The 13,087-nt window shown below is 41.0% G+C and overlaps 1 protein-coding gene and 1 long non-coding RNA gene across 4 annotated transcripts in view; one reads left to right on the top strand and one right to left on the bottom strand.

The window, feature by feature from the left end:
- The window catches only part of LOC121404722, a 71,766-nt gene that overhangs the window by 21,495 nt on the left and 37,184 nt on the right, over nt 1-13,087 (bottom strand). The gene's annotated exons all lie outside the window — the stretch shown is intronic.
- LOC111079865 (hemicentin-1) overlaps nt 1-13,087 on the top strand; it is a 131,606-nt gene that overhangs the window by 87,413 nt on the left and 31,106 nt on the right. For all 3 annotated transcript variants that reach the window (XM_022375191.2, XM_022375205.2, XM_022375198.2), the window contains exons 4-5: nt 9,787-10,047; nt 10,796-10,992. In XM_022375191.2, the coding sequence (XP_022230883.2) occupies nt 9,787-10,047; nt 10,796-10,992 (458 nt within the window). The remainder of the gene's footprint in view (nt 1-9,786; nt 10,048-10,795; nt 10,993-13,087) is intronic.

The raw sequence follows: 13,087 nt of genomic DNA, 5'->3' as shown, positions 1-13,087 counted from the left end.
AGCTGCTGCTTGTGGGATTCTCTTGGACATGGGATGATGCATGTGGCAAGCATTTCTTTTACTCTTTCCGCCCGTCCTCCTCCACGCCACTCTTTTTCTCTTGGCCCACTCCTTTAATATTGTCAATGTGAAGAGTCATTGCGGCTTTTAAGCATGTCTCTTTTCTCTCTCTCTCTCTCTGCTTTGCCATGAATAAACATGGCTTCAGCCCACAAAAAAAAAACCAAAAAGGAAGCAAGAAAAACGCAAACAAAACAAAGAAAATAAACCGAAGTAGAATTTTCCAGCAGAAGAACAAAACAAATGCAATCTCACTTAGTCACTCAACAGGCAGGCTTATGGCCCCCCGCCTCTCGACACCAGCCATGTGCTGCAATGGGACTACAAGCCTCCCCCGTGCCATTGCCACTCCCACCACTCCCACATCACCTCCCATCCATTGACATACATTTGTCATGTAATTGACTTTGATTCGGATTTCTCTTGGCGGGGGGGAACCACCGCCTGAAATACGGAAAAATTGTGCAAAAATTGTCTCAGGATTAATTCCGGTTGGCCGGCGACGGACACAGAGGAGAGCAGATTATGAAAAGCTGATCAAATTTGTGGCCATAAGGTAATAGAAATTTGCTCTAAGGCGTGCTAATATTTATATGCGATTATTTTCTGTAACGATTCGGGCAGATAAAGTAAATAAATTAAAGCATCTCTAAGATTCGGAGAGATATTGCTGCACTCCTTCCAGTATAAATTAAAATTAAAAATTGCCCCGAATATTCTTTTCCCCCCAGGGAAATGGCTTAAATATTGAAACGTTTTGAAATCCCTGCGGCCCTGGCCCTGGCCCTGGGCCCTGTCTTTCAAATGCATATTCAAATATTCATTTCGATTCATGCAAATTGGTTTTCCTTCCACTCATAAATAGTCGTGGGGCACAAATTTGACAGAGGAATATAAGCAAGGGAAGTGGGGGGGGGGATATTGAAGGTAAAACTTTCCGAATATTTGGAGCCTGATGCCTGATTGTAGTCCTTGCAGTTACCCCACCCCCCTACCTAATCAATTCTGTAAACATGACACCCAAAATAAAAGGTGGAAACCTTTAAGAAATCACCTAAAATGAAGTATTGGGGGGGGGGGCAGGGCCATTATCAGCCATAACTTTGACCTTCGAGAGGGAGATGGTGCGGGTGTGGGTGGAGTGTGTGGGTTGTGGGGTTGGGGTTTGTGTTTTGGCTGCTTTTTGGTAGGAATTTTCACCGTTTCCCTTATCAACACCTGGTGACAGTGACACTAAAACCTTTGCCCAGGATCCAAACATTATGTGTGTTGGTGTGTTGGTGTGTGTACCGTTAGTGCCTGCTACCGTTTTCTACCGGCTGTCGCTCTTCTCTCTCTCTCTCTGTCGCTGTCTCCCTTTGGATGACTGCCTTGACCTGTCATATCGCTGTCATTTGCACACATTTACCGTTAACGTTAAAGGGCGAACACACAAAGACAGATAGTTAGAGAGACAGAGAGAGAGAGAGAGTGAGAGAGTGAGAGAGAGAGAAAGAGAGTGGGAGATGCAGGGAGCTGGAGTGTGTGTGTGTCGCACACATGGTTGTAGCTATGGCATTGGGTGGCACTGGTGGCAGGGCGGCAACTGTAGCCAAGGCGACAACAAACATCACATAAGGTAAATAGTTTAGCTGGCAAGGCCACACTGCTGCTGCTGCTCCTCCTCCAGCACATCTCTGTGTGTGTATGGGTGTGTTTGTGTGTGTGCCGCTGCTGCCTGTCAGAGCATTGCATTGAATTTGAAAAGCACAAAGACGAAAGCCCTGGGTCCTCCTGCTGCTGCTGCCTGCTGCTGCCTGCTGCCAGGATGAGTTCCCAATCCGTGCTCTGTCGCTTGGACAGCAGATAAAGTCAACACACACACACAACCAAACACAACCAAACACACCCAGTACCCATTCTCTGCGCCCAATGTGCCTGTGGTGGATGTAGAGACAGCATCAAATTGCCAATAAGAGTTGTGCCAGAGAGAGCTATGAGTATAGAGGTAGGTGAAAATGACAACCCTGGCTCGTTAAAGGCGCGACAAGCAGCAAGCAGCAAACAGGAGGCGGGAGGCGGGCCAGCGGAAATCCAAGCCATTTATAGAAATTTTTGCACAAGAGCTGTGCAAACACTGGACACAGGACATGAAGGAATCAGCAGTCGCCCATAATAGAAACTGATAATTTTTTATTAGAAATACATATGTACATATGTATGTACATAAGTACATATAAACATATGTATGTAAACTGGTCATTTTTCTAGTAAACGTCTAGTATTAACTTAAAATATTTATGGCAATACTTTTTTTTTATTTTTAATGGAATTTTGATCCACTTAACATTTTTAATATATTCCAGTATTTTTGTGCTAATTTTAAAATGTTCCTGGCATAGTTCTAAAAGAGTTATTTTAGTGGTTTCTTTTTTGTCTTCTTTTGGGGGAATTTCTAATAGAAGAAAAAGGGACGAAAATATTGAAATATACTGGGATACTTATAGTACTTTTAAAGCATTTCTTCAGTTATTTTATTTGTATCCTTAATTAGTACGGTATTTTTATATAGAATTTTCTGTCAGAGAGAGCTCAAAGGTCAGCGAGTGGTCAGGTCAGGCAGTTTCTAGATTTGATAGATTTTCTAGTATTTTGCTGCTATTTTTTCCCGCATTTTTAAGTGTTTTATAGATCCAATAAATCCTCCCAAATTCATTGATAAGGGTATATCCAATAGGAAACATTTAATACTATTAATACTCGAATATTATAAAATCTAGATATATTATGCGTATGCGTCTATAACCCTGTGCCCCCTGTTCCCCCTGTGCCCCACAAAATACCGTATACCGTAACAAGTACAAAGCGGACAGGAGATGTTGGTCAAATAAGCATCATGGCTACAGATGCATAAACGTATAAGTGTGTATGTGTGTGCCCCACGAGTAACCTGCATCACCATCCCTAGCGCCCAACCCCCAGCTGTATCTCCTGGTATCCCCCTCCCCTCTGTGCTCACGCAACATAAGCGCAGCAGCAGCAGCAGCAGCAGCGGCAGCAGCAGTCACATTTAGCATGAATGTCGCCTTTGCATAACAAATGTTGGCAGCATGTTTCAATAATGAGGCGGCAGGCCATCCAATCCCACTGTACTCTAATCCCCTCTAGCTGCCACTGATGAGCTGTTTCTGCTGCTGCTGCTGCTGCTGTTGTTGTTGCATGATGGCCTGCCTGATGCGGCTTGCCCCCTGGCTGCACGATTGAGACATGCTCTCTCGTACGTTGCATGCAGCAACCAAGGGGTCGGCCGCCTGGACAATCCCTGGGGGTGGGTGGGCGGTTGGACAACCCTTTTTGGAATTGGTTGGCACAACGTTTGAGTTTTGGAGTTGAACCGGCACCAAATTAATCGTTTCAACTGTGCGGTTACCCCACCACCCTATCCAACCGCCCCCCTTCCACCTTCCACCATCACTGGACCATGCCACACAGAGAGCATAGAGCAGAGAGCACAGCAGAGCAGAGCGTCGAGTGTATGCGCCTCATTTGTTATGGCCATTTGCATAAATAAGTCACTGGCACTGCCATTCGGGAATGCACTAAAGGGAGTGTGTAGGGGTGCGGAGGGAGGGTGGAGAGTCACTCAGTTGACGGAGATTGTGTGAATAACTTGATGAACGCCTACACCACTGGATGGGTGGCATGAGTATTACGCAGGGATATTTTCGGGCAGGGGCAACCGACTGCGGCGTTGTGTTATTAGCTGTTTTTCACAAAATTGACAAATCTGGGTGTTATATAGTGCTCTGGAGAGCTTCTGGTAACCTTTGTTATTATACCCGTACTCAAAAAAGAGTTAAGGGGTATATTAGATTTGTGGTAAAAGTGGATGTGTGTAACGCAGAGAAGGAAAATTTTCCGACCCCATAAAGTATATATATTCTTGATCAGCATCAATAGCCGAGTCGATATAGCCATGTCTGTCTGTCTGTCTGTCCGTCCGTCTGTCCGTCCGTCCGTCCGTCCGTCTTGTTGAGCGCCTGGATCTCAGAGACTATAAGAGTTAGGGTAACCAAATTTGGTTTCCAGACTCATGTGATATCACACTGCTACAAGTGTATTTCAAAATTCCCCCCCCCCTCCCCCCCCAAAAAGGACGAAAATCCCCCCCAAAAAAAATGTGGCAGGCACAATTTTAAAGATACGATAAAACTATAAACGCAGTATCGTAGAGAATGCCCATATCTACCAGATTGCCAAATCTGAATCAGATCGGATCATAATTATAGCCAGAATGAAGAAATTAATTTTCTGTTGCTTTCCCTGCCACCCTCCAGCAAACGACAACGCAACTCATTTTCCATCTCGCTCGCACACTCTGCCGCGTTGAGTGCGCGGCAACCCTAGCGGAGGAGATGTAGAATTAATTGGAACATGTACAGTCTACATGTTAGATGTAGAATATACATTGTATATGTAGATGTAGATATCATATGTAGCAAACAAATTTAAAATGTAAAATTTTTTTTTTCTTAAAATTCTTAAAAATCATAAGCTCAAAAATGTATATACTGACTGAGTACGGGTATAAGTTGTCCCCAGAAGCGACTCACACGTTCCTTCTCGTTTTGCTGTTATTTTGTTGGTATTTAAGTTAAGTTTTTTTCTTGAATTCAAGTCAGTATTTTTTTTGTTCGTAACTTTTAATATTTTTCTATAATTTTTATTTAAATTTTTCTAGTTTTTATATGTAATTTTCAAGCTTTTTTCTCTTACTTTGTTGGTATTTAATCTTCTTATATTATTTGGCATTTGCTTAAGTATTTTTGGTGTTTAAGTCCGTATGTATCGTATAAAAAAATAAATTTAAAAAAATAATCAAGTAGTCAAAATTATTTGAATATCCTTGCAGAATTTCCATTTATTTTATTATCTTCAATTGCATTTGTCTTAAGCATCTTTGCTCTCTCTCTTAGAGTTATTATTCCTCGCTCTTGCGAACCTAAGAACTTCCTAAATCTCAATAAGTCTTAGCTTCTTTCGCTGTCATTCTGCAGTGTGCATTTGAGTCTTGAGCATCTTTCGAGCTTTGCCTTACAGCTTAGTCCTGTTCCTGATGCAGTTTTAATCCAAGTTGCAGCTTTCATTAAAGATTCTTTTCAACTAATAATACCTGTTAGTCGCTGCCCTTCCCCCTAAAGCCAACAGCAGGTTCCACCAACCCTCTAAATACTGCCGGCCCCTCATTGTCTTCGCGATGCGAAAGTAAAAGTTTAAACAGCAACAAAGGGTGCACAACAGTGAGCAAGCACACAATATTTAATGGTCCGAACTGAGGCGAAAGACAGAGACCCTACCATATATCCGTTTTCTTCCCCTACTGACTGGCACCCTCCGCCACTACCCGCCCCATCACAACCCTCACGCATTCGACACACCCTTGGCTCTTTCACTTTCCCTCTCGGTTTGAGCTTTAGGGATGCGTGACAATATGCCGTTTAATTATACGTCAGGACCTTTCCCAACGTCGCATCCCCATTCGCTCTCCCTCTCCCTGTTGCTGCTGCTGCTGTTGCTGTTGTTCTTGTGATATCGCACACACATTTTAAAAGTCAATTATCCGCACATAACGCACATCGTTTCAGGCGGGTTCTCTCTCGCTCGTCGAGTCCTTTGCCACGCGTCAAATTTGGCGCGTTTACATTTTATTTTCTTTTTTTTCTGTTGTTTTCTTTTTTCCCGTTCAGCTTCCTTTTTCTTGGCAACTTTTTTCAACGCCAAAGCGAAAGAAAGAAAAAAAAAAAAAAAAAGAAGGCGAAGAAAAGTTTATTACTTTCATGAGACGACTCCTTGGCATGCGAATCGAAGCAAGGACGCAGAGGACGCGGCACGAGGTAGAGAGCAGGGAGGGCAGGGTGCAGTGAGCACGGAGGGAGGGTTGTCTCGGTAAATTGAATTACATGAGACATGAGACGCGGGTAACCAGCGACGAGAGCCATAAGACTTCGATACTAAACCGATAATAACATAATCAGCCACGGTGTCTTGCCCATGGAATCCTGCCTGCCTGCCCGCACTACCGCCCTCCCCTCCCAACCATCCTTCCCCTTCAGCCTTTATCCCAACTATTTATAGAGTTTTTTTTTCTCTCTCTCGAGGAAAATTGAGCTTTAGTTATCGTTAACAAGCCAAGTGGCCTGGTCGATTGCCTCAGGTTTTTCCCCCAGCCCTCTCCCAGCTCTAACAACCCTCCCCACCCCTCGCCCATTGATAGTGGAAGTTTCCTCAGTTGAGACGAGTCCTGGTCGTCATTTGTGGCCGAAACGCTGCCCCCGCCTATAGCACAGCTACACTGTGCAACAAGGTTTCATTTTGAAGAGCTAAAAACTATTTGCCAACTACGCAGAAGACGAGGAAAATCAATCAGCCGAATGGCTTTCCCTATTATCTACTTTCCCTGAGCTCATGTAGCTCAGTGTAATTGTTCAATACTTTCCTTGAAGGACTTTCTACAGCACACACACACACACACACACAAGCATACACCCATACATATGTATGTACCTCTGCTGTGGCACTGAGCGCGCCGCTTGTTGCAACTCATTGAGGCGGAAGGCGGCGGCATTCTCATGTAATTGGCTACAATTTGCATAACAATTCTGCGACTGTTTTGCATAAGTCCTGCGACTACGACGACGATGCAACATAATAACCAAAAAGAGGAGGAAGAACAAGAACAAGACCCAGATGATGGGGCAGCAGAATATGAGGAATAAAATTGAGGATGGAGATGGAGCAGTGGCAGTGGCAGCATCAGGCAGCGCCACTTATATACACATTAGAAATTCCCTCTTTTCGACTGAGGGACGACTGAGGCCCATGGCAGAGGCAATTATGTGCTTCGCTTGAGCTGCACTCCACTCTCAAACACACACACACACCCACACACATTCCTTGCGACTGACTCCCACCCGTACTCAACTTCCTCACCACCCAAACTCTTAAGCATCTGCCCCCCCACCTCCCACTAGCGTCACACTCTTAAGGATCCTTTCAAGACAGCAGCCGCCTCGTAAAAGTCGCTGCCGGAAATGCAATGGCAAAAGCAGAGGCAGAGGCAGTAGTAGCACCAGCAAAAATATAAAAAATAAAGAGTGACTTGACATTGCGACTTGCTGATACCCTATGCTGCGAAAATTCTTCTAAGAAACTCTTTGAAAAACAGTGGAAAGCAGTTCGAAATTATTTAAAAATAAATTTATATCTATTTGCAGAATATTCCTAGTATTTTAATGGTATTTTCAGGCATTTTTTTTACATCTTCTTTCTAGTATTTTGCTTTACTTTCTTAAAATTTTCTGGCATTTAAAATATGAGTCTCTTATTTTCATTGCATTGCAATCAGTCTGGAACCTTTTTTTTACCTGTGGTATATTCTGGTACTATGGTTACAATTTATAGTATTTTCATGGTACTTGATTTATAGCATTGCTCCAGTATTTTGTCTATTATTTTAGTAAATTCTGGTATTTTCTGGATGTTCCTTTTATTTTTCTTTTTTTTTTTAATAATTATTCCTTTTTCAAACACCTCTTCAAAATCATTATATCCCATACCAAGAGAAACCAAAGAGAATCAAAAAAAAAAAAAATCGTGCAGCTCCTGTACAAAAGACATCCATTTCCTCTCCACTTTCTACCACTCCTACCGTCGAGCACCCCCCAATTTTCGCCCACACACATTCCTCGTGGAAAGTTATCAAAATTGAAAATTTCTTTCATTTTATTTCCACAAAAAAAAAAAAAAGGAAAGAAAAAAACCAAAACAAGCAAACTTTGCATCTCATTCGGCCTCGCGTTTCGCGTGCAGAACAGAACTGAAGAACTTTATACGAGATCCACTTTAATAATGTCGAGTGCTCCTACGAGCGCTCCTCCTCCTACTACTCCTCACTCTTTCTTCATCTGGAATGCCATCTGCAGTTCGAGCTAAAAATCTCATCATAAGAAATTAAAACTTAAATACAAAAGCCGCCAGAGCCTAGATGAGAAAATGTTGTTGAATAAGAATATCCTTAGAAGAGGAGACTGAGGCTGAGCTGAGGCTGGCTTTTATGCAACAGTTGATTGAGTTTTTCCATTTGGTTTTTCAGCCAGAAGTCAATCCTCAATCCTCCCGTCCATTGCCATCATCATCAAGGTGGCACAGCACTCCCAACATCCATGTTAAATTAATAAAAATGTAATGTTCAGGCCAGCGTCCAGCCGAAATTGAGCTAATAAATTTACAAAAATGAGTTCGACGCTTAATTTGCCATGAGCATTTTTCATTTTATTTCACGCCGGGCACGAGCCGAGCTGAGAGCCCTGGTCCATGGCTCTTAAGCCCCCCACCAAAATGAAATCGAGAGAAAAACCCAAAAACACACACACAACACAACACCAACAAACAAAACAAAAAGGAAAAGCTCGGAAAACAGAAGGAGAATGAAAATGAACAACAAGCGCAGAGGCAATGGCAATGGCAATGCCAGGAGATGAAGCTCAAGTGGGAGACCCGGACGGGACCCCAACCATTCAGAGGCAGTGGGGGAAAAGCTACTTAACGAAAACAAGTGAACAGAAATTTATTTCACATTCTCTGGAGATGTGGACTAAAGGATGCTCTACATTCAAAGTTTAGTTATGGGTGGAAAGAAAAAGAACTATGGCAGTTCTAGAGGAGAATGAAAGAGAATAAAAGTCTCAATAGACTGGATTACTTTATCGACTACTCGTACTGCTTATTGCTTTTTTTTGGTGATTAAAATAAAAGTTATTTAAGCCTTTCATAAAGTAATACAGTTTGCCCATTGTTCAGAGATTTATGCATAGTTTCTATGAGTCGTAATTTTCATTGTTGGATTCTACACGACATTCGAATTTTTCTCAAATTTAATAAAACAAAAATACATATAACAGCATAAAATAATAATCATTTGGATCCACCACTCACTAAAATAATAATGAAAATAATGAAACAATAATACAAAACAAAAATAAAATAGATTTAAAACTAGTATCTTTCTCTATAATATTTTCAATCTTTAAACAAATGAAATTAACTTTTTAAAAGATCGAAAACTTTGTCCTTCAAAATTAATTATCCCTACCTAATGATGTTCTCAGATAAAAATTAGTTTAAAAACTATTAAGGTTCGATATATTTCCCAATATTTATTTTGCAAAGAACCATGGAATTTTCTCGTGTGATTTTTTGTTTTTGTAATTTTTATTATTGTAAATATTTTGTGTATGTATTATATATTTTTTCTAGTATTTGTTTTTGCAAAAACCAATCGTTACAAATGAAACTCAACGGCCTTTCATACCCTACACGACCAGCGAAGCATTAACTCAACAGAAATGCGTAAATAATCGATTGTACATTTATATAAAGATAAATACAAAAATATTGTATAGAAATATGTGTGTGTATTTACATATGTATGTATGTATGCAGATTTTTGTATTGTAAATCAACAGCAACAACAACAAAAAGGAAGTGCTGCGCCCTGCCCGCAGTTAATTTACATAAAGTAAAACTTTTTCCCGTGTCCTGCCACAACGTACTTAACCGAAGCCCTCTTTTACCCTCTTAATTTTTTTCCTTTGCATTTTCCGCCATACTTCTTATTATGGCAAAAAAAAAAAAAATTAATATAATATAATTCTTCAACGTATTCCTCTCTCTGTTTGGTTCTTGCAGCTTGGACTTTCGACCGGGTCGCGGCATTTACGATCTGCAAATAAAGAATACCTCCTACAATCGTGACAATGGACGCTTCGAGTGCCGCATTAAGGCCAAAGGAACCGGGGCGGATGTGCACCAAGAGTTCTACAATTTGACGGTGCTGACGGCCCCACATCCGCCGATGGTCACGCCGGGCAACATTGCGGTGGCCACCGAGGAGAAGCCTTTGGAGTTGACCTGCAGCAGCATTGGCGGCTCGCCGGATCCCATGATAACGTAAGCAGGGGAGCAGGGGAGCAGGGGAGCAGAGGAGCAGGAGCGGAGGGAGGGGCCCAGCCAGCCCAAAGGCCAAAAGAAAATTTAAATTGATGTGCTTCTCGCTCGCATTCGCTTGCTCTCTTAATTCTTTCTTTTTTTTGGCTTTCGGTGTGGTTTTGTGGTTAAGTAAATCACTTAACGGGCAATGCGATAGCCTTCATTAATAATCCGTCTGTCGCACATGGTTACTGCAGCTAGTGCTTTGTAAATACCCTTAATAGCGATGGGTATATTGGCTTTTAAGACTTCGTATCCCAGGGTGTAGTAATTCTTAGCTTTCTGTCTTTTTTTTCTATCCGAAAACGATTGAAAACCCTTTTTGATACCTCCAGAATATTACAGCGATATATCTTATATTTAATAGGAGTTCTGGCACAATAATTGCTATTTTTTATTATTATTATTATAATTTATAATAATATAATATATAATACAATATTTAATATAATATAATAATAATAATATTATTATTATAATAATTATAATTATTATTATTTTATTATAATTTTGATAATTATCAAATATCATCCAAATTGAAATTTAAAATCTACTGCCCATAACCTTTATTTTTTTTTTTTTTGCTTCCCTAACAGATAACACCTAGTCGTTGTCTTAACTTTTCCATACTCATTTTTTTTTTGGCACTAAATCCTTGTCTCCTTGCTATCCATTCTGATTCGTACCATTTTTCTCTTACTGTTTGCAGCTGGTATCGTGAGGGCAGCACCGTGCCACTGCAGTCGTATGCTCTAAAGGGCGGCTCCAAGAACCACTACACAAACGCCACACTACAGATTGTACCCAGACGGGCCGACGATGGCGCCAAATACAAATGTGTCGTTTGGAATCGTGCCATGCCGGAGGGCCATACGCTCGAGACCAGCGTCTCTCTAAACGTCAACTGTGAGTACGAGGAGTAGATGTTAAATGGGGTTTGGGTTTGGCTGGGGCTGGGGCTGTGACTCTGTGTGCCTCGGGGCTTGATGAGGTTGAATTGGTGGGTCAGCCGGTGAATTTACGACTTGAGACTGAAGAATTTGTATTATCGGCCGCCGCCAGACAACAATAACAAATTTGCTTATGAAGTTTGGCTGCTTCAAAAACCATTTAGATTTATAGCAAATGTTTGGTCTAATTTTTAGTTAATTTATTTGGCAGCCAAAGGAGTGGAAGAACTCAAGAGGTGGCTGAAATCTATAGCCGAATATATTTTCTGGCACCCGGTACTCATTTTTTAACGGAAAACAATCTCCGACTTTTGTGAATGTATTTTTTGTATTTTAAATTCAAAATTTTTGTGGGATTTGCTGAAATCGTTTGCAAGTCGAGCTTTGTGCTTTAATAGGATCATAAAACCCCTCAAATTATGCGGGTACGAGTGGGCAGAATTAATGTTCGATATAAAATTTGGATACTGCTGATTGGCTATGGAATTGGCTGATGGGAAGTGACGGCGTTGGTTATGCTGCCGCGCACTCGATCCGAGTGAACGCCACAGATCCTGCTCTGCAACAAGGTGAATGAGTTCAATGCAAAGCATGTCCTTGCAGTCCCCTTTGTGTGTGGTGCTTCAGGGTACGCTTCGATGGGGGCTCAGTTTGAGCCACGATCCAGCAAGGACCCTGACGATTTCGCCTTGGGGATTAGCTCTTTTCTGGAGCTTTGGCAGTGTCTGCGTATTCATACTTGAAACATCAATCTCTCTCTCATTCACTTTGCTACGTCAATCTTCATTAGAAGAGAACATCTGCATGTGTCGAATGCCTCATGTTGCGCCAATTAAAAACCAAAGTGCAAGCAACACAAAACAAACTTCAATGCTACATTTATGGCCTGGGCAAAAGTTTATTGCATTTCCTCAGAAATACATGCCAATCCACTTGGCCTTGTGGCAGCATTTCTTTTGTAATTAAAGTTTGGCAAATGCTTTTATGAGAACATATGTTACCAATTCTCGTGGCAAATGTTGTCGTCGCATGATCCACGTGACCGAAAAATCCAAGCACATGACAGACACATAAAGTGTCTGCAACCACACACACACACATACACACACAAACAGAGAGACATGTTGTTCGTGCAACCCACTTGATTGTTAGTTATTGGACCACAGGACTACACCAGGAGGCGACACATGGGGGAGGGTCGCTGCCTGTGTCGTCTGGTTGTAGAATCAACTTGTCATATTAGTTGTGGGACACACACACACACACACACACACAAGAACACACACACGAGTACGTGTACATGTGTATTAGAATGCCTCAGGATATTAAATGTTGAGCCAACACGCTGCGCTGCGCTGCGTATGCGCAATCTACTTGTCACTTTTTTCCATTGAGTTTGCATTTAATAAAAAATCATCATCAGGTTATGAGAGAATCTGCATAGAATTTATGCACTCAAATAAAGTAACAAACTACTAAAAGCCATGAAAAAGGAACAAGAAAAAAATATAGTGGGACAGAAATGTATATTCCATACACTCAGCGAAACATGGCATAATAAAAAGGAATAATATTCGAATTAAATATTCAGGTTTTAGGTAAAAAAATAATGAAATTAAAAAATAATTTACTTTGATTTAAACATAAATGTATTGCAGAGTATTTTTTAATGCGGATCATTTTTAAGCTTAATTTAAAACACACATTTAAATACGGAAAATATTTCATTTAAATATAAAAATATTTCATTTAAATATGAAAATATTTCATTTAAATATGAAAATATTTCATTTGAATATGTGGCATGTTTATTTTTGTATTTTGTAACTCGATTCTCAGTGCCATTTTTCTCGTCGTGTAGTCGCAGGAAAACATAAATTGCGGTACAAGCCGCAAAAGTAGACAGCGACACCAGAGAGCTAGAACTCATATATGTATCTGCCTGTATATATATGTATCTGAATGTGTTATATGTATGTGTGTATCTGGTCGTTGTTGTCAGCGTAACAAATATTTATAGTCCTTGCTATTTGGCAACAAACACAACACAC

Source organism: Drosophila obscura, unplaced genomic scaffold, assembly GCF_018151105.1.
Source record: "Drosophila obscura isolate BZ-5 IFL unplaced genomic scaffold, ASM1815110v1 contig_37, whole genome shotgun sequence".
NCBI lineage: Eukaryota > Metazoa > Arthropoda > Insecta > Diptera > Drosophilidae > Drosophila > Drosophila obscura.
The sequence above is the reverse complement of the archived record's forward strand: the minus strand, read 5'-3'. Positions and strand labels throughout refer to the sequence as shown.